The sequence below is a fragment of the Malaclemys terrapin genome, chromosome 5 (genome assembly GCF_027887155.1).
Source record: "Malaclemys terrapin pileata isolate rMalTer1 chromosome 5, rMalTer1.hap1, whole genome shotgun sequence".
Taxonomy (NCBI): domain Eukaryota; kingdom Metazoa; phylum Chordata; order Testudines; family Emydidae; genus Malaclemys; species Malaclemys terrapin.
The window spans coordinates 46117521-46142626 of NC_071509.1; the positions used below are offsets into that span (position 1 = coordinate 46117521).

At 40.0% G+C, this 25106-nt stretch overlaps 1 protein-coding gene across 19 annotated transcripts in view; it reads left to right on the forward strand.

Moving 5' to 3' along the window:
• LIMCH1 (LIM and calponin homology domains 1) overlaps positions 1–25106 on the forward strand; it is a 307341-nt gene that overhangs the window by 245621 nt on the left and 36614 nt on the right. For all 19 annotated transcript variants that reach the window (XM_054029192.1, XM_054029186.1, XM_054029185.1 and 16 more), the window contains 7 exons: positions 220–377; positions 631–1039; positions 4532–4753; positions 14800–14893; positions 17213–17382; positions 18243–18348; positions 24079–24107. In XM_054029192.1, coding sequence (XP_053885167.1) covers positions 220–377; positions 631–1039; positions 4532–4753; positions 14800–14893; positions 17213–17382; positions 18243–18348; positions 24079–24107 — 1188 coding nt within the window. The remainder of the gene's footprint in view (positions 1–219; positions 378–630; positions 1040–4531; positions 4754–14799; positions 14894–17212; positions 17383–18242; positions 18349–24078; positions 24108–25106) is intronic.

Consider the following 25106-nt stretch of genomic DNA (forward strand, 5'->3'; position numbering starts at 1 on the left):
ATAATTTCCTTTATAACTTTTTTTAAAATTAAGGATTGTTACACTGTTGGCCATTTAGGTATGTGAAATCAGTCTACAGCTGGAGTCATTCAGTTATTGAGTAGTCAGCTGTCGATTGAGGTGTTCCTCTATTGGTTAAGTAACAGCCTCACAGCTGAACATTTCTGTGACTAGTGTTCTAAAGCTCTGAATCTGCACATGTCTTCCCTTCTGGTATAGGATCTGGCACGGTGGAAAAGTCGGAGAAGAAGCGCTTCACAGGACCTAATTAAAAAAGAAGCAGAGAGAAAGAAGATGGAAAGATTATTGAGTGGCGGTGATGGAATAAGTGAGCGAAGGAAAAGTATCAAGACTTACAGAGAAATTGTGGAGGAGAAGTAGGTTGTTCTACGGAAGTGCAGTTGCATATTTAAGAATACTGAGTGTTTTGTGTAGCTGTTGCTCTACTTGTAGTGGGGACATCATGCCTGAGGAAAGAAATGAGCTACTCTTACAGTTACACATAATCACTGTAGTGTGGATTGTAGAGGAGAATTTGACCCAAATTTCACCTCAGGCTTGGTGCACATGGGTAATTCTCTCTCTGTTAATCTTTGCATGGTAATCTTTCTTATGTTACCTCCCACACAGAGAGAGAAGAGAAAAGGAGCTGTATGAAGCCTACAAGAATGCCAGGTCACATGAGGAGGCGGAGAGCATTCTCCAACAATACATTGAAAGGTTCACCATTAGCGAAGCTGTCCTTGAACGTTTGGAGATGCCAAAAATTCTGGAAAGAAGCCATTCAGTGGAGCCAAATTCATCATCGCCACCGAAGGACCCAAATCCTATGAGATACTTACGGCAACAATCTCTGCCTCCTCCAAAATACACTGCCACGATTGAAGCAACCATTGTTCCCATCAACGAATCAGAAGCCACTGTTTCAACAGGCCAAATATCTCCAAGCAAAACTGTTGTCTCCAAGGCTGTGCCTATGCTGACACCCAAGCCTTATGCACAACCCAAAAACACGCACCAGGTCTTGAAAACATTTAAGGTAGGATGCCTTGCACTGGTCAAAATCAATTAAATGCCAAAGGAACACCAACATATGTCACATGAATTCATAAATGTGAAAGGCAATTTAGGCTTAAGGAATATGGGAAGCAACATACCCATACATTACAAAATTCATCATTTTGTTTTTTTGTGGTGAGAGAAAAACGGATGTGGGGTATTGGCAGCTTTGCCTATTATTAAGGTTGCCTCACACTTACATTATAAGACCCTGTTTTTAGTTGCTTATAACTTTGTGAATCTTTAACCATTCAGACTGAAATTTTCCATGCCAGATGTGTGCCTCAGGTTGAATTTTTTACCTCGCTGTATTCAAACCCTGCTCTGAAGACAGGCGTATTAATTTCCTTATAGGCTGTTTTATTTCTTTTCTGTGGTGCTGTACTGTCCGAGTGTTTCATGAATATTAGTGGATTTATTTTCACAACACCTTGTTGAGATGAAGGGGTATTATTATCCCCATTTTATAGATGGGGAAATGGGGGACAGAGAAATTTAAGGTAAAATATTCATTAATTCTGAATGCCCAAGGTAAGATGCTAAGGACCTGATTTTTCAGAGTTCTTAGCATTATCGAGCACTTTAAACATTCAAAACACTATTGACTTGATCAGCCTCTTGAAGTTTGAATTTTACAGCTCCTCTTGCATGACACATGGATTTTTCTCTGGCTTCTGATCCTGACTATTTTAAAAAAATTCATAGGATGAAAATAAAGGGAAGAAGCAGGTATATGTGGACAAACTAAAGAGAACACGCTAAGTCTGCTCAGATCTTAGCTGCCCGCTTTATGCGGGACAGTGTGATCTATCTCAGTAAGAATTATCCAAAAAAGAATTGTTATACAATTGCTTTACCCTGTTTAAATTAAAACACTGATATATTTATGATGCTTTGCCATGATGACAGTGTGTTGACTAGCTCCAGATCAGGAGGAGGGGAATATGTTTGTTTAACTCTGCAACCAGGGCATCTGTTCTGATCATTCAAACATTTGCTTTCCCTCCCTATGTAAATAGAGAAATGTTTTAGTCTAAACAGAGACACGAAAATGGATGGCTTAACTAGCCAGTATTTTTCTGGCTTTTTTATTTTTAAAAGCTTTCATGAGCTGTCTAGTAGATAATACAACAAAATCCCAAAGGACTTGTGGGTTCAAGACCTGCCAACATTTGTATTCAGAATTAAACTGTGAGTAGTAATGACTTGGGCAGACGATGGTGGTTGTAGGAGAGATGGGGAGGTTCTTTTTTTATTGTATAGTGATAACATTTGACATACACACTAAAATCTGCTGGGTCGCGCTGTTGCTTTTCCCCATTTAAGGCCAATTTTTGTAAAGTGCTAAGCACCTTCAACTCTCAATGCCTTCACTGGGACTTGAGGGCACTGAGCATCTCACAAAAAATACCCACTCCCTGGCAGCGTTTGGCCTTAAATGAATTTCCCTAATATACAGAGCAGAGCCTTGACTGATCATACAAACAGGAAAAGTCAGCAGAAAGAGCAGTTTGCTCTTGGTCCAGAGTTGGTTGTGTATGCCAAGTTGAGTTGCTATCCAGGAGGGTTCTACCCAAACTGTTGACTAAAAAAAGTAAACCAAGGGTAGCTGAATGAAGAAAGATTGAGAGGTGAGGGAAACTATGCCACTTTAAATGTTTCAGTTTATTGAAAAGACCTGTTCCTTGTCCTTCACATTCTTTGCATCGATTTTTAATAGTATTCTAAAGCACAGTGTTCCAAGGAATGGCTTGCATCTGAATTTGTACTTAAATTTGTATTTATATAGTACTTATAGATTAGCCATTTCAAAACATTTCACATGGTCCATGCTACCAATCTCTTATGTGGCATTGATCTGTGTAATCTCTTTGCCAGCAGTAACAGCCTTTGTTGCCCAGAAGTCCAATTTTCCCTCAAACACCTTTTCATTTTCTTCCCATGATGCTCCTTATTGATGGATGGAGCCCCCTTTAAACAAATCTGCAAAACCACTACATTATCCTCCTTCAAATCTCTTCTTAAAACTCAATTTGCCTTCATGCCTGCAAAACACTCAACTATAGCTAAGCAGCTGATGTGCTGTGACTGCTGCTTATTATGCTGATCATAACATCAGCTCACGGTTACCTTGCACTTTCCCTGTCTACTGTATCCATCTGTTGTGTCTCATCATACTTAGCTTGTAAGTTCTGTGGGGCAGAGACCTTCTTCCCTATATGTACGTACAGTGACTTCCACAATGGGGCCCTGATCCTGACTGGACCCTTTAGGTGCTACCCTAATTCAAAATCTAATAGTGGTATTAATAAATGTGAACTTTGTTTTTAAAAAGTCATGAGTTAAAGGAAAGTCAGTGACATGATCAAGCTAAAGAAGATGCGGTTAGAACTAGCTTGATCCCTAATTCATTGCTCCTCAGTGTAGGGTTATGAATGCTGGGAAGGGGGACCAGGATAGCTTGAACTGTGACTTCTTTACCTTGAGAATGGAAATAGCTAACTCTTTTCTGATGTGTATTTTTAATAGATATTGTCCGTTTGACATCTAGTGAGGAAGGCAGAGTGACATGTCTCTTTTCTTCTCCGGGGAGCAGAGGGGAAGCCCTCTCTGCTCCCCGCTCCCAGCATATTGGGACTTCGTTTCCAAACCCTCGTTTGATGGGGTAGGGAGCTGACTTCAGGCTTGCTCCCTTATGAGTAGTGGGGCAAAGGAATAATCGGCTGAGTTCTGCTGCTTTTGACCTTTTAAACATAAAGCTACTGTGCTCCAGAGTGCACAGTCCACCTAGTATTAAGATGAGACCAGCTGATTACATAGCAGTTCAGCGGTATAGTTTGTAGATGCTTGAGCATTCTTGCCTCTCTGTGATGCTCTGCATAACTGAAGGATTCAGTATAGGTATCCTTTAAAGTTTGGTGCAGTAGCTTGAAAATGTACCGTGAAGCCATATTTCTAAATCATCCTGTTTGTTGAGAACTCTGCCTAAAATTTGCGGTATCCTGTGGATTTTTAATTATTTCATCACTTGTGAATTAGGATCTACTGAGGTCTTGAGGGTCACACCTCATTAGTTTCTCTCTCTGTCTCTCTCTCTCTTCTTTTGCTTTTATTGAAGCTTCCCCATCTCTAATATTCCCTGATTTTCCCTACTGACTCAGCCACCACCCTCATCTTGTTCTCTTTAAAAACAAAACAACAACACAACACTTTTTATGTTAATGCCCACAAAAGTGTGTTTATAACTTATGAGGGAGAAAAAGTTTATCTTCTCCTCCTGGATTTCCTAGTGATCCTATCTCCTGAGTGTCTGTATTGTTATTGTAAACTCTTCAAGCCCAGAACTGTCTTTCATTTTGTGCTAAACCGTTGTTAGTATTATGTAGATTCTTTATTATTTTATTAATGAAAAATACATGCCAGCTTGATCTTCTGTGTTATTTCCTCAGAGTATTTATTTATTGTTCTGCAGGTAGATGGAAAAGTCAGCATGAATGGCGAAACTTTCAATGGACTTGAAGAGAAGGATAAAGAATGTACAACAGTGATATTTGCTCCTTTACTAAGAAGATCTCCAAAGTTTGAAGGGGTGTCCGGAGCGGATGGATACCCGATGGAACTGAAGCAGGACACCACTAGCATTGAGCTCAGTTTAAAGAGGCCTGCCACTCACACTGTGCACAGAGAGCTGACAGTAAGAATAAAAAAAACACACATCAGCTGTGTTTTCTCTGCATGTTTTCTGTTGCATAATGGATTTAAGCACTAGCTAATGGAAAGGCAAGGGGCTAAATTTGTTTTAATTCCAGGATCTTCCCAGGTCAGAAGCATTTATACTACTTAAGATTTAGTGTTTCTGCTTTAGGAAGGTAAAGGAACATTGCAGTTGGCTTTTGGTGTTGTATACCATGCAACTGATAAGTGTGCTTTAAATCAGCTGGCATGTTTCATTCTGTCCCATTGAGAGATTGACTGACTGTCCCAGCTATTGTGCAAATTTATTCAGCTCTTTTACTGATGTTAGCTGATTAGATCAGCAACATAATTAGTGTGCGTGAGCCATTATAATTAGTTGCAGTTCTCCAGATTCAAACAAGAGGATGTTAATGTTTGGCAATTTTTGCATTCAGATAGTCTCTATTCCTTTATCAAAAAGAGGATAAATTATTGAAATACATTGGGTCACTTTGCTTCCCAACCACCTAAACAAAGAGACCAACTGTAACTTTTCGTCTCTATTGCTATTTTGAGGGGCAGGGCAGAAAACAATGGGAGCATATCACAACAGGTCTCTAGATGCTGCACAATGTAAAAAAACAAAATAAAGCAAGGACTATACTACATAAAAAGCACAAAAAACGAGTGTAAACATATTGGGGGTTGGGAGAATCTGACCTTTCTCACCATGTACCAAAGATACAAAATCAAGAACACCACAAAAATAACAAAAGCTAGGATTGGTGCTGTGCTACTTTTTCCTAAACTTTGTGGTATTAGCCAGACCCACTATGCTGGGGATGGGGTTTTGATTCATCCCACCTCCCTGGGATGGGACAGTCTGCTTCATCCCTGCTTGCATTCTTGGCAATGGACCCTCTTCTCCTAATGCTGGTTCTGAACCCAACCATGAGGTCAGGAACAAGCGTGGGAAGCCAGATTATGTCAGGAGCACAGAGCTGGGTTTGTCAGAAGGAGATGGTTTGAAGCCATCTTCAAGAGTGGTGATAACAGGAAGGCAGGCTGGTGGCAGAGTGAAGGTTGGTTGGGGAGTGATAGTGAATTGGACCTACCTGGGGATGAGGATTACCACTGTCCTTAGAGAGGTTGAGGTGAGAATGTTTGACAGACATAGGGGCCTCATTTTATTGGAGGGAGCAGCAGCTGAAAGGGAGTTAAAGGTACAGTTATAGTCAGAAGAGTAATTATGTGAATAATGGCACCTGCTCCTGTTAGCACTGCAAGACCAATATAGCTATGGAAGAGTGAGCTGGCTACTATTCTGCCTTGGTCTTCACCTCGGTACAGCGATGAAGGTGATATCATATAAGTGTCTAAATTGATGTAGCTTGAAATTTTCTGTCTATTCGGCTTCTGTTTGCAGAATTGTATTGCGGTGATGATGATGATGATGATATAGAAGGCAGAACACAGCTTGAATTTTCAGATACAAGGTTGAGTTTGCAGCACTGACATTTACAAAATAACTTTTTGGTTTGTAAACTGAGTAAACATATGAGTCTTTGCAACAGAATAAATATGCGCCCGCACAATGCCATTTTTAGTTTCTTCTCAGTAAAGGTTTTGTAATTTCAGATTCATGATTGAATCAGCAATGTAATTAGATGGTATAAACCATTATAATTAGTGTTAGATTTCCAGCTTCAAACAAAAGAATGTTAGTATTCTGGAGTGTTGTGTGTTGTTTGGCATTTTTAGTTTTCAGAAATTCCCTGCTCTATTGCATAGCTATAATTGTAATAGGTAATTAGATGCAGTGGGATCTGATGACTAGATATATCATTTCTGATGTCAGTCAATTATAACAAGAACACCAGGTCTGTGTGGGGCACAGTGGTAAATTAAGGTGTAAAATCACTGTCTGAATAGTCTAAGTAACAGCTGAGAGGTATGAGGTCTGCTCTTTCAAGATTATGCAGCTTGGTTATCCATGTCCAAGAGAGAAGTACCTTCAGTCAGTGTTTGCATACAGATGCTTTTGTTTTAATTTGCTTCCTTGTCTTGCTAACTTTGGACTAGACTGAAATGGTGCTTTTCATTTTTGTATTGCAGATTTGCTGAAAAAGAGTCGAGGGGGAGAGAGCAGACCTTTAGAATTTCTTATGGCCAGTGAAGCTAATAGATGAAAGGGAAGGGATCTATAGAGAATTACCAAAATGGCCTCCAAGATAAAAATTCACTCCTAAATAATGACACGATACATTATAATCCATTACCACATAGAAACAAATGAAAATAAAATATTATAAGAGCAGAATCTACTAGCTTCACAATTCTTAAGGTTGAGGAAACTCTTCTGAGAGGAGAATCTATTTTCAGGGACTACTAACATCATGAAAAATATTTCAGGGAATATTGTGTGAGGAAAGGAACTAAATAAATTGAACTTGGGGAAAAAAAGATGGCAGGAGACTTGTTTGTTATTTAGGGTTGAGGAAACAGAGGGCTTACGTTTACATGTTCTAATCCTACTATACATCTTTCATAACCCAAATATTTCTTTGTTCCTGTTTCCATTGCCACCAGGACTGGAATAAGGCATGAGCATGACAGGTCTGTTCCTAGGACCTTAGCTCATGGAGTCATATGATCACATCAGAATCTCATCTTTCATATGACTCCCCTTTCCTCCCCCTCCCCCACCATCCTCTTGGTCATGGAGAAAGTTTGAAAACATGAACCAAGTGTAATTCAATGCAGTGATGTCTGCCTGAGTCTGCAGACAGCCTGAAATAATAGCCCCTAAAAGGGGTGAACTGCCCCATGCATCTCAGTAGGATGAGGTAGCCTCCCACATCACGCCAGAAAAGGACTGTGGGAGAGTGGCCAGAGAAGAGTCTAATATGCTTAGCTCATGCACCAAAGAGACATTGCAGCTGATGAGCTAAGTACTGAGTGTTATCCCCCTCCACCTGTCCCCCGCACATGCACTTTGCATCGTCTTCTCGGGAGAAAGAAGAGTCTTCTGCTGCTCCTGAAGGAAGGGGGGTATCCCTGCTGCTCTTCCTGGGGGGGAAAAGAGGGTCCCGTGCTGCAGTCTCTACCACCAACACGTCAAGTAGAAGGCAGGGATGGAGCCACATGGGACCCCATGTCATATTCCTAGCGCATAGATTGCCTTAATGTGGTCTGATTGACACTACCTGGCTAACTTACAGTGAACACTAGCAAAAGGAGCTACTAGATGTTTCTGACAGCACAACTTGTGTCTATGTAGAGGGAAGTGGCACAGGGAATAGGATGGGAAATCAAAATGGTGTTAATAGGGATTGTCAAGATTTATATTTAAAATGGGTATAAAGCACAGCTGAAGCACAGGTGTTTTCATGGTAGAGAAGACTACGGCCTGGATTTCTGTGATAAAGTAGTAACAAAGCATGGATCTGCAAGTATGTGTAGGCTCAAGGTTTTGTAAGACTCCTTTCTAACTAATTAATGGTGGTTCTGGAATGCCAAGGCAGCAGTTCACCCACTTCTACTTCTTGTAGAAGATGACTGGTGTGGTATATAGTTCCCAAAAATAAGGGGAGCCACTTTCTGTGTGCCTGATTCAGCACAATATGTACTTAGTTTCTGCACTCTCAAAATGAATTGTGGTCCCCTTATTTGATGTCTGGCCCTAATGCACATTGAAATACGGGAGGAAAGAGAGGCAGAAAAGTAGGCAAGAGGAGGTGGTAGACTGGGGAAAGAAAGAGTTCTCTGGATTTTTCCTGGGAAAAATTTTCAAGTATATAAAATCAAGCATATTTTTTAAGCATTGAAATTATTCTATTCTCTTGCCTTCCACTGCTTTTCTTGTTTTTTGTTTTGTTTTGTTTTTGTTTTTACTTTCGGTTGAGTGATTTAGGGCTTTTGGTCTATTTCTGCCACTTCCCAAGCTTTGAATAAGGAAGCATTTTTTCTGGAGGCAGCACTTCTATCTGCCAACAATAGGTGCTGTTTCTAGTGGGATGGGTTTTCTCTCATCTTCTTACTCTCCCAAGGTCCTTGTTTGCTTTTCTCTCAATTGTCAGTTTCAGTCACCTCCTCTGCTTGTGTTTTTTGTTATGTTCCATGTTATCTTTGGCCTCTCTCCCCTTTTCCCTTCTTCTTATTGCTCCCCTGGTGTTTGTGTTCACTTGTCAAATAGACTAGTCCTGTCTTCAATTTGCCTAGAATGTTTTCCTTTGATGCACCATAGTGTTGTGCTAAAGCATATCAGGTGGCCAAAGGCATCATTTACAATAGAGGAAAATGCTCTGCTTTCAATATGCCGCTTTCTTGCCCGAACATGCAGAAGAGTTTAGTCAAGCTGCACCATATCATAGACTAATACGATCTTGTCTTCATGTGTTTTTAGAGGCATGGGGGTCCCTTTATGAGCTTTCCATTCATGTCCTGGCTCAGATCCAGGCATCATTCCAACAAAATAATTGAGAGGGAATAAGAGAGACATACACGGTACTGGTAACAACCTGCAATGGGAGAATCATTTGGGGTGTACATGGCCATTGCCTAGACTTTTTTGTAGATGCCTAAAATTACGGCGCCAGTCCTGGCAGCCATTGGAAAGGAATGGGTCTCCTGCACCAGAAGTATAGTAGAGAGAAATATTTCTAGGCATGTATGCTTGTGTCTGGTATATATGTGAAATTGTTAGGCAGATCTCTATTCCTTAAATCTGAACACATCTTTCTCCAATTAGTATTGAAAGTGCTAGTAATTCTGTAGTCTAGTTAGGCAGCTAGCTGATATCTTTACTAGCCTGTTATCCAGCTGAAGATCTTAAAATGCTCTATAAACATGAATAAAGTAAGCCTCAAAACATGCCTGTGAGGAATAGTATGTATGGCATAGCTCTAATTTATAGCTGGAGAAACTGAAGCAGAGGCCCAAAGATTAACTAGCCCAAGATCACATGGTGTGTCAGTGGCAATGCCAGGAATAGAACCAGGATCTCCTGACTCCAAGTCCCAGGCTTTAGCCATTATTAGTTCAAGGTTCCTCTCCATTATTAATGGTAGTTGTGCACGTAAATCCTCGCACATAGTGAGAATTGTAGCTTTAAGTTCTTAACATTAAAAATTAGAGAAGGCCCAAAAATACCATAAATTTTTAATTTTAAAATTAATCCCATTTCATTAAAATCCATATGAATTTAATCTGTCTGTAAGTGACATCATTGTCTTTAAACTGCCCTCTTCTATGGCTATCTAAGAATAGTTAACTTGCATGTTGCTCTATTTGAGGTTGTGACGTAAAGAGCTAGAAAAAAAATTCCAGATCTAAACAGCAAACAAAAAAAAAATTTACTGCCACTCCCAAAGGTATTCTGTTAGTTTCCCCTCCGTTTGTGTGGCACAAAGTAAACAGTTTTTCCATCCAAGTAACACTCATTCTCTCTTTACAAAAATGAAATTGTTGAGCTCAGATTAAGGAGAGATAGTGAATTATTAGACTAACTGCTGGAGATAGAGTTGAATTCTGACTTGTACATATGTGGAGATAGGATGGGACCAGAAATCCTCTTTGTGACTCATCATGAAAAGCACATGCAGAATTTGCACAACTCTGCAGAACTGACAGCTGTTATTCAGATCACATCTCTCCAGCTGATGGTGTCCCCTAAGATTATTCTGTGTGATTTGGAAGAAGAAATGCCTGTGTTTGGCTTTCATTGGTGGTTTCCCATCCAATGACTGACCCTGGGTTGTAATATGACTTGATTACAACACTTGGTGGCTGCGAGCAAAAGAAGCTCAGGATTTAAAAAAGCAGGGATGTCGCAGCAGTGCTATGGCAATGGTGCTGAACTGTCATGGCATGCAAGGCACCTACCTACGTTAGACCCTGCTCATGTCATTGTTTCCTGCTCAATTTCATTAGTACTATGAAAGCTTTGTTTTGATTAAAATACTACAATGTATGTATTTTTACGATGTGTTTTAAGGTTTGACAAAGCTGTTATAATACTGCAGTCATAGTAGGATAAAAACATTTGAGCTGATACTAGCTTTTTTGCTATTGAGATCCTCTGCGGCTAACTCATTCTTTTACAGAGTTCAATTTTCAGTAAAACCCATTGCTTTTTAATACTCCTGGATATTCCTTTTGAATATCTCTGCATTCTTGTTGGCTCCAGCCAGCTTGTTTTGCTGCATTTCATTGAATTTGCAATATTAGTATTTTAATTGCCATTGTGCACTAGCAGGAGTAAGTTAATATGTAATTTGAGTTAATTTATATTAGGAATAAATAAAACTGTACTGTAACTTTTTTTTGGTTTTGGATTCTCCCAGTAGCTTAGTCAACTCAATAAGATTCTTTCCTAGATCTGGTTATGTAAGCTCTGTGGGTTCGTATGTTTTTTACTCTCTTACAAACAAAGGTTTCTGCCATGGGGGTAGGTGATATGGTTAGTTGTTGCTGATCACAGATAAAAGCATACATGGGTTGAAATCCTTGTTAGCCAGATAGTAGTCCTGTCTGTCACAAAGAGAAAAGGAATTAGTTTATTTTAGTCATAAATGGATATTTATTAACCAGTTGCTCAATTCTCTTCGTGAAATGTATGACTTGGTTAAGCAGGACTGAGGAGTTGGCTAATTCATACTATGACTAGCTCGTTCACAACTGCAAATTAAACTAAAATATAAAATAGCTTTTCAGCCTCACACACAACTTTTTAACGCAAGGGTGACTAACTTTAATTACTGTACTGTTTTAACTACTGTTTAACTATATGTACACACAAACATAGTGTAAAAACACCATAACTTGCTGAATGAAATTCACCAGCCTCTGAGAACTGTGCTGGGACAGAATCATCATTCCAGTGCACAGGTAGGGTCTAGAGATGCAGCATGGGCCAGCTACAGAGGCTGGTAGAGTCAGCCCCTCTATGCCTCCTCTAGGAGGGGTTTTTTGTCACTGGCTTGGAATAAATACTTGCCCAGTGGCCTCTCTTCCTGTGCATCTACAGTGACTCCTTTCTGTGCTGACCTGTTCAGGGCCTACTTTGAGGCCATCCTGCATGGCAATTTTGCCCACCCACACTTGACTAAAGTTGAGCGTAAGTGGTGCAGAGAACATTGCCTAGATGGTACCCATTGCAAGATAAATGAAAACCATATCTTACTTGAGAACTAGTTATACATTTTCACATGCAGGTCAAAATACACTGTATAGAATATTTCTTTAGATACAGTGGAATATATTGGCATATTTTAAGATTGCTTCAGTTTCATACATAGTGACAATATGGAATGGCTTATGATGAAAATATGTTTGTCATATGTCTGAAATGTGGCATAATATACAGCATAAAGGGAGGGACATTAGTTGTATTAATAATTCAAGAATTTCTAATACAAGATGCAATGTCCATGTGAACAAAATACAGTAACATAATAGTGAAATACCTTATTATTTAGCATCATACAGAATGTCAGAAATACAGGGTTTCTTTCCAGTGAACTCGACTAGTAGTATGTATATTCTTTTTTTCTAAAACACTTTTCAATTTGCAGTATTATTTAGCTTGATGTTGCAGATATTTCATTGTTCAGCATCTGAAGAGAATTAAGTCTCACAAGCATGAACAGATGACATCAGCCGAACACCATTACAAGTTAGTTTCTCTGCACCACATAGTTCTTTTCTCCATTTTTAAAGAGTTGCAATAAATAGTGTCTTTGTCAATACCATTGCTCAGAATGAAGAAATCTTCTCTGTCACCAATGCAATCTGTTTCTTTCTTGAATGCAAATATTATAGGTGGAACTGGCAATGACTCTTATAGTTATGGTTGTCTAACACTTTCCATAATAAGACCCTGTTTTCAGCTGTTTATAACTTTGCCAAGTTTAACCGTTCACATTGAAATTTTCCGTGCTGGGTGCCTGCTTCAGGCTGAAATTATTTTGCAAAGCTTCAGTTAAAGCAGTTCAGCAGTTTCCAAGAGTGAGGCTAGGGGGAAAATATATTCTTTTAATATTAGCAAAACAATTTTAATGAGAGTTTCACTGTGAACCTCATGTTTGGGGCACTCGGGTCAGAGGTGGCCTGTTGCTTTCCCCATGAAAATCCATCCAAATTTGCCAAATTATAAACTGCTGAAAATCGCTGTTTCCATATGCTCATAGAGGTTTGTTAGAGGCTGGCAGTAAAATTCTCCAAATACTTTCTCCACTGAGCATGTTCCACTCCCACAGAGTTGACTGAGCATGCTTTAGCATTGGACTGAGGATGGGCTTTTCCTTCAATTGCTCTTCCTTGCTGCTATGATGCTAGGAGCCAGAACTAAGAACAAAGGAGACTTTCCTTTGCTCCCAGTGCCCCCAGCACACAGGCAGGGTGGAGGAGGAGAAAGTTTCCTGCCTCAAATGCAAAGAATCCAGGGACAGGCTTGGGGAGAGCGATATGTGAAGAGTGAACAGACACATGCTGGAGACAGGAGCGCTGTGGGAACTGGGAAGGCTGGAGGAAGTGCAGACTGGGGCACAGTGGCAAAAAGTGTGTAAAGGATAGAGCAGTCTTCCCCACACAACCTGAAATAGACCCATGATTCCTGAGTCCCAGCATTACTCAGCTGTCTGCAAATAGCTGTGAAACCCACCAGCAAAATGTGTCCTCATCCTTCTCTGAGTGATTGGTCCACATAGAAGATAACAGTCTACTACTGCCAGATATTCCATTAGCTCAAGTGGGAGAGGCCTCTGTAGTGGATCTAAAGCTTTTACTCTGCTGATGCAGGGGTCAGTGGCCATGGACTCATAGGGATCCTCTGGGATCTGCCAACTAGGCACAGCTTTTGTGAGGGAGGAGGGATGCAAACCCTGCCCCATAAGAGCACAATGTAGAGGGATCATTGAGAGGGAATCTCATGAGGTTTCCTCTTGTGGATTTTGATTGGGAATGGGGAAAAATCTGGGTCCATAATAGACAAATAATCTTGTAAAGTACATTTTTAAAAAGAGCATCTTATCTTTTTGTTCTACTGAATGTCTCTATGTATTGTTTATTACATACTATAAATATTGCACAGATGTATAATCAATATATTGCCGTTTTTCTTGCCCCATGTAGTGGGGAAATTAAATATATTTATATATAAAGTAGAAGCATGTTAAATAATGTAGCTGTGTCGCTGTTGTTCTTTTGACAGTTTGGGTTTGTTCCTGCCCTAGTTTAGGAAGTTGTAGTTTGCAGTAATTAGGATTAATGGCTTGATATGGTCTTATCATATTTGTCAATCCTCTCTTAATAACGTGCCAAGTGCTTCATGCTTTTTGATGATAGCCATGGGAAGTTTCATTTAGACAAATACAGTATTTGTGCAGCATTAGGATAAGGGAAATACTTCATTTGTTTTGCCAATGTTTATACCCAGAGAGTTTTGCAGATTCATTAATAAATTCATCAGATGAGCTACAGGTTATTCCATAGAGTCGAATGTATAGTTCACTCCAACTAACTCAACTCTAGATATTTTCCATTTTTTGTTTTTTACAGATTGCTCCAAGGCCATTATCAACAGTAGTGGATGTAGGGGGTGACCAGATGAGATGAAGAAAATATCAGGACACTGGGGGCAGGGCAAAAAAAAAAAAAAGCTGAGTGCTGCCAGCCGGCTGAGAACAACAACAACAACAACAACAACAAAAGCCGCGTGTTGCCAGCCGAGAGCAAAAAATAAATAAATAAATAAATAAAAAGCTGGCGCAAAATATTGGGACAAAAATTGCTTCCCAACCAGAGATCGGTCGGGACGCGGGACAAACAGCTCAAAATTGGGACGATCCCGATTTTATCGGGACGTCTGGTCACCCTAGTGAGCATTTAGAAGATATGTGGTTAGCAGAGGAAATTAAGGCTAAGTACTGTAACTCAAAAATAGTCCATGCTGTTCAGAAACTCGCTCTTCAACATTACAAAGAGGAAGCCAAAACACAAAATGGAAATGACTGAAACTGTATTTTTGCTCTAGCCATTTTATTTCAATGAAATTGTTCTCTGCAGGCCTCCTTCACTGAAGAAGCTAAACCAGCCAACCAAAAAGATGAAACTGATTCTGGAAGGCCAGAAATGATGAATTCGGGGTTTGCTTCACCAGGTTTGTTGCTGCAAAACTGCTTTAGCCTGGTGATATTCTCCTACAAATCCATTGTGTTGTGGATTTTTCTCTTCCTCCCTGCTAAATGCTCAAGAAGAGTGCATTCACAGTGACATCTAGAGGTTTCAGGAGAAAATGCTGAGCTTGTATTTGTCCTGAAATGGTATAATTACGGTACATTGTTTTCAAATCTATCTGATGACTATTATGTCCATTTTGTAACTTACATGTCTTTATATGAATAACTCTAGATTAAAGTGCAGCATGCCCAGAACGTACTAAAAGTAGAAACTAGTGATAATGCAATAATGGTTTCGGTTCAAGAAATGATATTTTTTTCAATACATAGAGTTTAAGGCCAGAAGGGACTACTATATCATCTAGTCTGACCTTCTGTATCTCACAAGCCACCAACACCACTTGCACACTAAATTCAACAACTGAACGGAGACCAAAGTATTACACCCCACAGGAGGTTAGGCTATACATTGAAGGAAGGGGGGGAAATATATCAAGAGGCAATTCAAGCCAATCTTTCTAAGGGTTCATAAATATATATGTATGGCATCAATAACATTGCACTCACCCTTGAAGTTCTATTTTAAGGCTTTTCATATGGTTCCTGGTCAGACTGTTATAAAATTGATTTTCTCAACTAGTTGTAAAGTTATGATGCTATTTTTCCCTAATAGCAATGTTGCTAAAAAGCAATTTACATTCCAACATATCTTTTGTTTACTGCTTATTCATAATAAGATCATGTTAACTTATTTTTCAATTTCTAAAATGTGCCGATCACCATTTATCTTGGTGCAGGTACATACAAACAATATGAGGTAGATATTTCAGTAAATGACATACTTGCCTGTAGTAAGAGTATAAATATACCCCTCCCATCCTTCAGGTAAAAGCATGACTAACCATTGGAGCTTTTCAGCACATCCTGAAGGTTAACCAATTTGAGCTCCATCATCTCAATGAAAGAAGCACATTCTGCCCTCCATTGAAAACCCTCTGCCTCCAACTCCTAGCTGTTCAAATGCAGGGACTATTAACGAGGACTCATAAGCTGATCTCAGCTGCTTTGGTGGTGCACAGGGAGGGGAAAAAGAGAGCCCAGACTTTCAGGTAGATAAATCCCAGTCAAGGTTAATATCAACATCTTGAATTGCACCTGGCAGCCAATGCAGTGCATTAGTGTAACATACCAGTGATTGAACAATTGGAAGGCCAAATTCTGCACCAGTTGAAGTTTCCAAGTTGTCTCCAATGGTAGCTCAGTGAAGTGCATTTTATTAATGATCTAATCTGGAGGTAACAAAGGCTAAAGCTAACTGTGCCAAAATCAATATCTGAGAGAAATGGTCATACTAAGTGTAGGTGAAAAGAGTACTTTTGCCCCTCCCTTAAATCCCTTTGGACTTCAGGAGTAACTGGGGATCCAGAGGTATCCCCTAAATTGTGTACAGTAGAATCTCAGAATTATGACCAGATCGGCCAACCGCACACCTCATTTGGAACTGGAAGTATGCAATCAGCCAGCAGCAGAGACAAAAAAAGGGAAATACAGTACTGTGTTAAACATAAACTACTTTAAAAAGGGGGGAAGTTAAAAAAAAAAAATTGACAAGGTAAGGAAACTTTCATTTAAATTAAGATAGTTAAAAGCACCATTTTTCTTCTGCATAGTAAAGTTTCAGAGCTGTATTAAGCCAATGTTCAGATGTAAACTTTGAAACAACAACCATAACGTTTTGTTCAGAGTTACAAACATTTCAGAGTTATGAACAACCTCCATTCCCAAAGAGTTCGTAACTCTGTGGTTCTACTGTACCTTTCTGAAGGATGTACAAGCCTCCCCCTGCCAGTCTGTATAGCTCTTTTCCCGAAACAGCCAGCATCATCTCTGTTTTATGTGAACTGAGGCTCAGTCATCCATCTCTCTGTCTCAGCCAGGCTCTAGGAAAGCAAAGACAGTGCACTTTCTTGTTTTAGTGAAAAAAAATAGGTAAATCTGAGGTGCTATCCACTATTGATAATGAGACCGTTTGAGCTGCAATATCCTCATTTGAGTACAGACCTAATGTCTGTTTCTTTGAGAGAATAAGTTCTGCTTACTCTGAGGGATGTTTTCAGCACAGATCATCAAGTTTCCAACCCCATTCCACAGTCACTCTGATTTTATTTTATCCCTCTCTTTCCCCTTTCCCCCCAAAAAAGCATTCTTAAAATTTGCAATTCTTACATAGCTGGGATTTTTCTAATTTTTTTTATGTCATGCTAAAAACCATATTTTGATTCTTGTGTTGTGTGGATTAGCTGCAGAACAGAAACAATTCAAGACAACTGTTACTTGTGCACGCCCTGCTGTGCCCAGCGTGGAGTTCCCTCCTAGCACCCATTCTGAAGAAGCAGCTTCAAAAGATAAAGATCTGAAGAAACCTGAGACACAACAACAGAAGGAAGCAGAGGTCCTAGTTACAGAGAAGGTAGTGTAATACAGAAGAGCATGGGAGGGGGAGAGAAAAGGACCTGCCATGCAAATAATTTCAGTGTTAATGAGCTAGGTTTTACTTTACCTTATGTAATACTAAACTAGGAATTTAATCAAAGCAGCCTGTTAGTGAACAATCTTGAATCATTGTTTTAGTACAAAATTTTCCTCTTTCTTCCACACGGAAGAACTAAACTATGGTATTCCTATATGCACTGAACCAAAGGTCCAAGCTTGCAAATTCTGCAAACATGGTATTTTCTGTTGCAAGCAGGCCAGTTAAAGTTAATGGGACTAATTATGATTTTGAACAGTGCACCCTATCGTGTTTGCAGACTCACGACTCAATTCAGTTGCAGCTCCCTGATTCTGCAACACCTGCCCCGAGCAGTAAAGTGGCTGGAACAGACCAGAGAATCAGACCTGAAGATCTTGTGTTTCTGTGTGTAGGGAAAGTAGAATATCTGAAGAATGTAAAAGAAAGAAGTTTGCCCTTAAAGCCTTCTTGAAATGTTCAGTGAGTGCATGTGGTTGAGACAGTGATTGTGTCTGACAAGACTCTGCTGTGAGGAAATGTATATCACTGCATATCTTTGGACTAGTAGCAGCCTTGGTATCTAGGGACATGCTAATATCACATAGGGGGGCAGTAAACTATAAAAAAAAATCCAGAATTTAAAAATTACATCAAAGTGATGTAAGTAAAAGTTTAGCATCGTAATCTTGATTCAGAAAATATGTAAAATAACTTCATATAGCGGAATTAGGACCTTGTTAATTCTGTATGCTAGCATTTTATTCAGTCAGACATGGTGCTTTCTGGCTGTTAATGTCAGTTCTTAAATAATTGTATAGGTAGTGAAGTCAAAGGCTCCAGAACAAGAAGGGAGTATATTATTTCCATCTTTGAAGAAAGTACCTGAGCCCAGCCAAGTTATTCTGCAGAACTCTGATCAACAAGGTAAGCAAAAGAAAACAGGAGTATTCGGTAGCTTTGTAGAATTTAACTGGGTGGTATTTAAACATTCATTAGAAGGGTCAAAAGAAAAATAGCTGTCCTTGACCTACAGTTCTTCAAGTAATGATCTCTAGCATATTTTACTCAACGTGCACATGTGTTCCATGTGTATGAGACTGGAATATTTTTCACTGGCAGTGTCCATTGGTCCCTGCCCCATGCCTTTCTCCTCCTCATGCTCTCAACTGAAGGCATGAGGGGCAGTTTAGACCAGCTACTTTTCCAGTTTTTTTCTACTGCTCGTGGTCTGAGACTGCACTTCTTCAGCATCCGCAGCTTTAGCTAGCATTTGTTTTTTACTAATTGTAGATAATTGTATATAGTTTTACCTGTCTTATATAGTTCATTCAATAGCAAGTGTAGTTTTAGTAGAGCCAGGGGCCCCCTGACCCCCTCCTGGGGTGGCTATCATGCCCAAGCCCTGCCCAGGATTCAGAATCTCTGTGGTCTGCCCGTGGGCCTTCCCAGCCAGTGATGATCACGATATTTGTGTATATTTCCCCAGTGAAGCTCATATCCCCTCCAAGAGCAATGTGTGCTGGTCATTCCCTTGAACAACCCATCAATCCCATGAATTCAGTCTTAGAAAATTCCTGGTGGATTGTTCAATCTGACCAGGCTTTTCTGACCCCCCGCTGTACATTGAGCAGAGGCACCAAAAAGTTCCTCTTTGAACATGGTTGCTCTGGGCTCTGTGACTGCTGGGAGCAGAGCTGAGGGCTCTAACAAACAAGGCACACCTGAGGAGGGTGAGCAAACACTCTCAAAAGAAATGTGAGAAATCCCCCTTTAAATGCTCATTTGGGAAGAGCTCCTCTCCAACATCCTCAATGTCAGGTGAGACTCCATGCCCCAGTACTGGGAGCACAGTATTGATTCTGTGACACCATCAACCAGCCGAGTCATAGTAAGACCACCAAGACTAATGGCACCACCCATCGACACAGGGGCCTTGTACTACTCGGATGAATCTGGGATCAGTGGGAGAGTTTCATCGGCCTTATCAAGACAAGAGAAGTCAGCCCTGATAGAGGCTCAAAAATCTTATGGGCACCTTCCCACTCTCACAGAGGAGACTATGTGGCCCAAGGACAGTGGCACCCTTCTCTGTGGGGACCACCGTTTTACCCCTATGATCCCTCACATTGGACTTGGGGTCCTTTGGATCTATGTATGAGCCATCCGGAATACAGATGGACAGAATGGGAGTTGAGACAGGCATCCCCGCATGAAAAAGAATCTCAGCCCACTCAAGAGCACTCTGAGGAAGAGGATCAACCAGGTGGAGCCAGTTGTCCCTGCTGGATTATCATTGTCCTCACCAGATGAGGTGGTCACATCACCACTGGGTGACTATAGACAATTCCAAGATCCCCTCCTGAGGAGAATTGCAGATATGCTCTAGATGCCCCCTGGAGGAAGTACAAGAAATTCCTCACAAGTTATTGGATATCCTCCACAGTGCGGGTCCTAATCAAGTGGCACTGCCAATCAATAAGACCATCTTAGAACCTGCCAAGATAGTCTGCGATTCTCCAGACACTTGGCACTCCTACTCCAAAAAGAATGGAGAAGAAATATTTTTGTACTAAGTGAGCAGAAGATACTTCCCGCTAGATGGCAACATCTTTGGTTATGAGATGGGGTTCCCAGTTCCAGTCCTCCCAGAGCTCCCACAGAAGTTCAACCCACCATGAATGATTTGCCTTTCAAGGGAAATAATCTATTCAGTGAGAAAACAGATGAATCGTTACATTCCCTCAAGGAGTAATCCTCTCAATATGTACCATCCAGGAGTGCAGAACACTCTGTTAGGAAGCCTCAGCAGACATTTTTCCACAGACCACAAGTGGGAGCCACATGACTTGGTGATATGGTGCATCTTTCAACAGTGGAGATTCTCACTGTGGGATCTCTTTGCATCTCAAGAGACCAAGAAATGCCCGGGCTTCTGCTCCTGAGCAGCCAGGAGCCACAATGCCAGAGGGGCTGCATTTCTGTTACGATGGTCAGAACTGCTGATGTACGTATTCCTGCCCATCCCTCTCTTACCTTGAATCCTGAGGGAGATCAAACGAGACAAAATGTCAATGGTCCTAGTTGCTCCTGGGTGGCCGAGGCAGTTCTAATTCACCAGTTTTGTCCAGTTGGCGTCTCACTGTGCATCTGTATCCAATTCTTCCTGGATCTATTGAGCTGCCGGCAAGGGCAAAATCCTTCATCCCAACCCTTCATTTCTCCATTTAACAGGTTGGTATTTGGATAAATGACAAATTTAGGGAGGTCGTGCTTGAAAGCTGTTCAATCCATCCTTAGCAATAGCAGAAAAGACACGCGTGAAAGTGCTATACAGCAAAATAGAAAAGATCCTCGATATAGTGCCAGCATCATTGGATATCCCTAGGGTTCCAAGGTCATGGCTATTCTGGACTACTTCCTCTTTCTAAAAATGTCAGGGCTGCCTCTCAACTCCTTGCAAGTGCACCTGTCAATCATTAGCACCTTTCATCTTCTGGTGGACAACCATTCAGTCTTTGCCCATTCTGCTACAGTAAGGTTTCTAAAGGGAATTGTTAGAATCTTTCCTCCAATGGGACCTCCAATTTACTCCTGTCAGCATTAACAAATTCTCCATTCAAACCGTTAGCCTCATGTTCCTTGCTCATCTGTCTATGAAGGTTGTGTTTCTAGTTGCAGTCATCTCAGCCAGAAGAGTAGGTAAGCTGGGCACCCTTCTGGTGGATTCACTCTATATATGGTCTTCCACCAGGGTAAGATTTTCCTTGAGGTTACATCCTAACTTCATTCCAGAAATCTTGGAATTCCATCTGAAGTGGGTCATCCACCTACCTGTCTTCAAACCAAAGTACCATGCTGCCAGAGAAGCTACACTCTGGATGTCAATCCAGCCTTGGCATTCTACCTGCAGAGGACAAAATCCTTCAGGGAATCTCATTAACTCTCTTTCTCTTTTTACTGAATGTATGAGAGAGGAAGCAAAGATGGATTTCAGGATGAATTCTGCTTTGTTATGACTTGACAGTGACCCCTCACAAGGTGTGAAAGCCCACTCAATCAGAGCCCAGGCACCATCTGTAGTTTCACTTCATGATGTCCCCCTTCTGGAAACCTGTAAAGTGGCAACATGGGGTTCTGTGCACACCTTTGTGAAACGTTATGCCCTGGCACAAGCGTCTCCTGTAGACACATCCTTCAGCAGAGTGGTCATCCAATCTGTGGTACAGCAGGGTTCCTCACATTTGCTTTCTCAACAAACACTGCTTGTGAATCACCTCGAGTGCAATATACACAGGGACCATCACTTGAAGAAAGTCCAGTTACTTACCTGGTACAGTAACTGGAGTTCTTCAAGATATGTGGTCCCTACATATGTTCCACTACTTGCCCTCCTTCCCGTGCTTCAAATCCTTATCCTAAGGTGCTTCACAGTAGAAGGAACTAGAAAGCTGATCAGTCCACATCGCCCCTTATGCCCTCTGCTCAGAGTACAAGGAGGAGATGCGCACCGGCACAGACCAGCAGATGCTGCTTATGAAAAATCTTCCAATCTCAGGTTCATGGAGCAAGTGCGCTCATTGAATGAAATACATGTGGGAACCACACATCTCTAAACTCCAGTTACTATACAAGGTAAGTAAGCAGACTTTTAAAAAGTAAATAATTATTTTTCACCAAAACAATTGCTTCTGTACTAGTATTGTTAGTGTACTTCTGTGGTGATAATTACACTATTATCACTATCTTCCTTAAATACAACAGCAGATGTATGGCACGAGTCAGGAAGACCAGGATAGCACTATTATATATCTGACATTGAGTTAAAGGGTCTATTATATTTAAGGGTATTATATTTTACTAGTATTGCTGTTCTAAGATGAAAATAGATTAGTAATCGCTTTGATGAAAAAAAGGTTTGGAGTTAAGTTCTGTCCTCATCTGCTCATGTGTGGCTCTTATTAAAGTGAATGATAACAATGCATAGATCTGGCATACACTTCAAGTTACCTCACAAATATTTGATGAAGTTGATGTAAATCATGAAAATTTCCTTTTTTATCCTCATGATATGCAGATTTTAATAGTGTGCAAAATAATACACATACCATGCAGAAATCATAGAGCAACCCCAAGAATTACCTGACCTTCTAGTGTCCCCTGAAACCTCTAGTTAAATGGGCTTCGACGGTGTGTATAAGCAGTGCAAAGATTTCTCCCCCTTCTTGCTGTTTTCAGGATTGAAATTGCTTTAGATGACAGTTGCGGAAAACAAAACAACCCTGAGTGGAAGTAGAAATTGAACTTGTAATAAGTTGGGAGATTTTTCACCCATAATACAACTTAAGTGTTACTTAAACTAAACACGAGAGCAGCCATACATTGAATTATAGAATGTAGATATTTAATTTTTTAGTAATGTTGAAATTCTTCATGTGCTCTAGAGCCCACATAGAATAGATGTTGCTGAGAAAGTCAAAAAATACAAAATAACTTTAACATGTGTGATATATGTAAAAGCTCATGATGAGTTTGAGATTAAAAAATGTAGGATTCCGACTGGGAGAAAAATGTCTTTAATTATGCACCAGTGTGTTAGAGGACATTTAGATGAAGTATACCACACCAACAGCTTTTAAATACTAATAGCATTTCAACTAAAAACCCTCTTAATTTATCACCATGGAAAATGGAACTCAAACTAGCTTTGATCAATCTCCCTTTAAAGCGATTAATGAATTAATTTAAAAATCCATTTGGTCACTGAGTTCACTTCTTCTATCTGGTAATCAGTTTTCTTTTCACAGTGTCATATTTCTTGTTTTGTTTCTATTCTGCCATCCACTCTAGAGTCACCCAGCTGTGCCAGTGTTCCGCTTAAGATTCGGAACTCCTGGCGACGCTCACAATTTTTCTCACAGTCAGGTAAATGATGCGCTGGGAGTAGCTGCATCTTTCCCACTGTACTGAGTAGTAGGTGTCTTAAAATGTGTGCTGGGGCAAAAGCTGATGATCACTGGTACTTATTTCCAATGTCTGCTTTCATAGAAAGTGCCTATTCCTGTTGCACAGTTGGCAAAGAGCTGTTGGATTACATGCAGATGTAATGCTTTGGTTTCAGACACCAAAATAATAATTTTCCTTTAAATTTATTTTTACTTTACATCTGTTTTTAAGCAGTTTAGTGCAAAGGCACTTAATAGAAAATAGCAGTGGTTCTCTTGGTAACTGTGACACTTGAATAGTGTTTTCCCTTGACATGTCCTACCCTTGCTATGCTTTTTTTCTTTCCCCACATTGAATAGTGAAGGGAAAGTTAAGTTAAATTTGATAACACTCTTTTCAGACAATGCTAATGACTCTGACCAAAAGTAGTTGTCAGTAGCTAGTGGTAGCTTAGAACCTACTGTTGATGTTATGCTCTTTGTAGCCAGATCAAAAGTAGTTTTGGTGGTGGAGGGTACAATCTATTTCTCTGATCTGTTGTGTCATAATTTTTCATTGCTACTAGTTGTGGGGCAGGTATTGTTATAACGTTGAATTGATAGTTTCCTCTTTATACAGCTGTGACTAGGTTTTTTATTTCAAGTTAAGATAAAGCATATTTGACAATCTTAATATTTTGGGGAATTAATTTTTGTTTGTCTCCTTTTGCAGCGGATTCTGATAATAGTGACAAGTCAAATGTAAGTAACTTCTTTGCACTGTTCTTAATAGCAAAACATTAGTGTGTTTAGTGTAAAGATTTGCATGATGGTACAACTGAATCAGTGATTCTTTCAAAAAACCCTTTCAAAATAAACTCAAACAGGAAGGAGAAAACTCAGCTTTTTTAACCGAAACAAAAGAAATATGATCCAAAACACTTCATACACTTTTAAACAAATATGGGGCAAGTTCTGTCCTCAGTTACACCTGTGCAGTCCCATTAGCATCAGTGGAGTTGCACAGGTCTAAACTGAGAGTAGAATTTTCCCCTTAACTAGGAGAAATGCAGTATTATGCTGTGTGGATTCACTTTGGCCTGGATCCTACATACATGCTTAACTCTGAGAATGAATAGTTCCATTAGCTCTAGGGTTCTGTGACTGTTGGTTCCTTCTGATTACTTGCAAAGAAATTATTACATACAAGAAATGATCAACAGATCAAAATCCATTACCCCTCAAGGAAACCCATATGTATTTGAACATAGCACATCCTGTATTCCATGTACTGCTCGTCATCTGAAAATAGATATTTATCTCATTTGAGAATGCATAGGACTCATAATGTAGAGTAATTAGATATTTTACATCATAAGGCCTCAGTTTCTGAAGAAAAAAATTTAGCACATCACATAATGGGTCCCTTATCTGACTGGGGCCTGTGGATGTTATTGCAGTATAAATAATATCTTAAGCCAAGACTTGAGATTGGATGTTGTGTCCAAGATCTGAAATGTGTGAACATTGTTCTGCTGTGGTAATTTATTTTGATAGTTGTGGCATCAGAGGATTATTTTCAGGAAAAATAAGCATTTGGTTATTTTTCTTTACTAAATTGGTATATTTGTATATGTAGATCAATGGAATTTCTTTTCAATTTCTTCTTTTCTCCTGTTCTACCTGATGTTTTCCTAGTTCTTATTTGCAAATCAAATAATTTTTCTGTGACTTGTATATATTGAAAAAATAAAACCATTT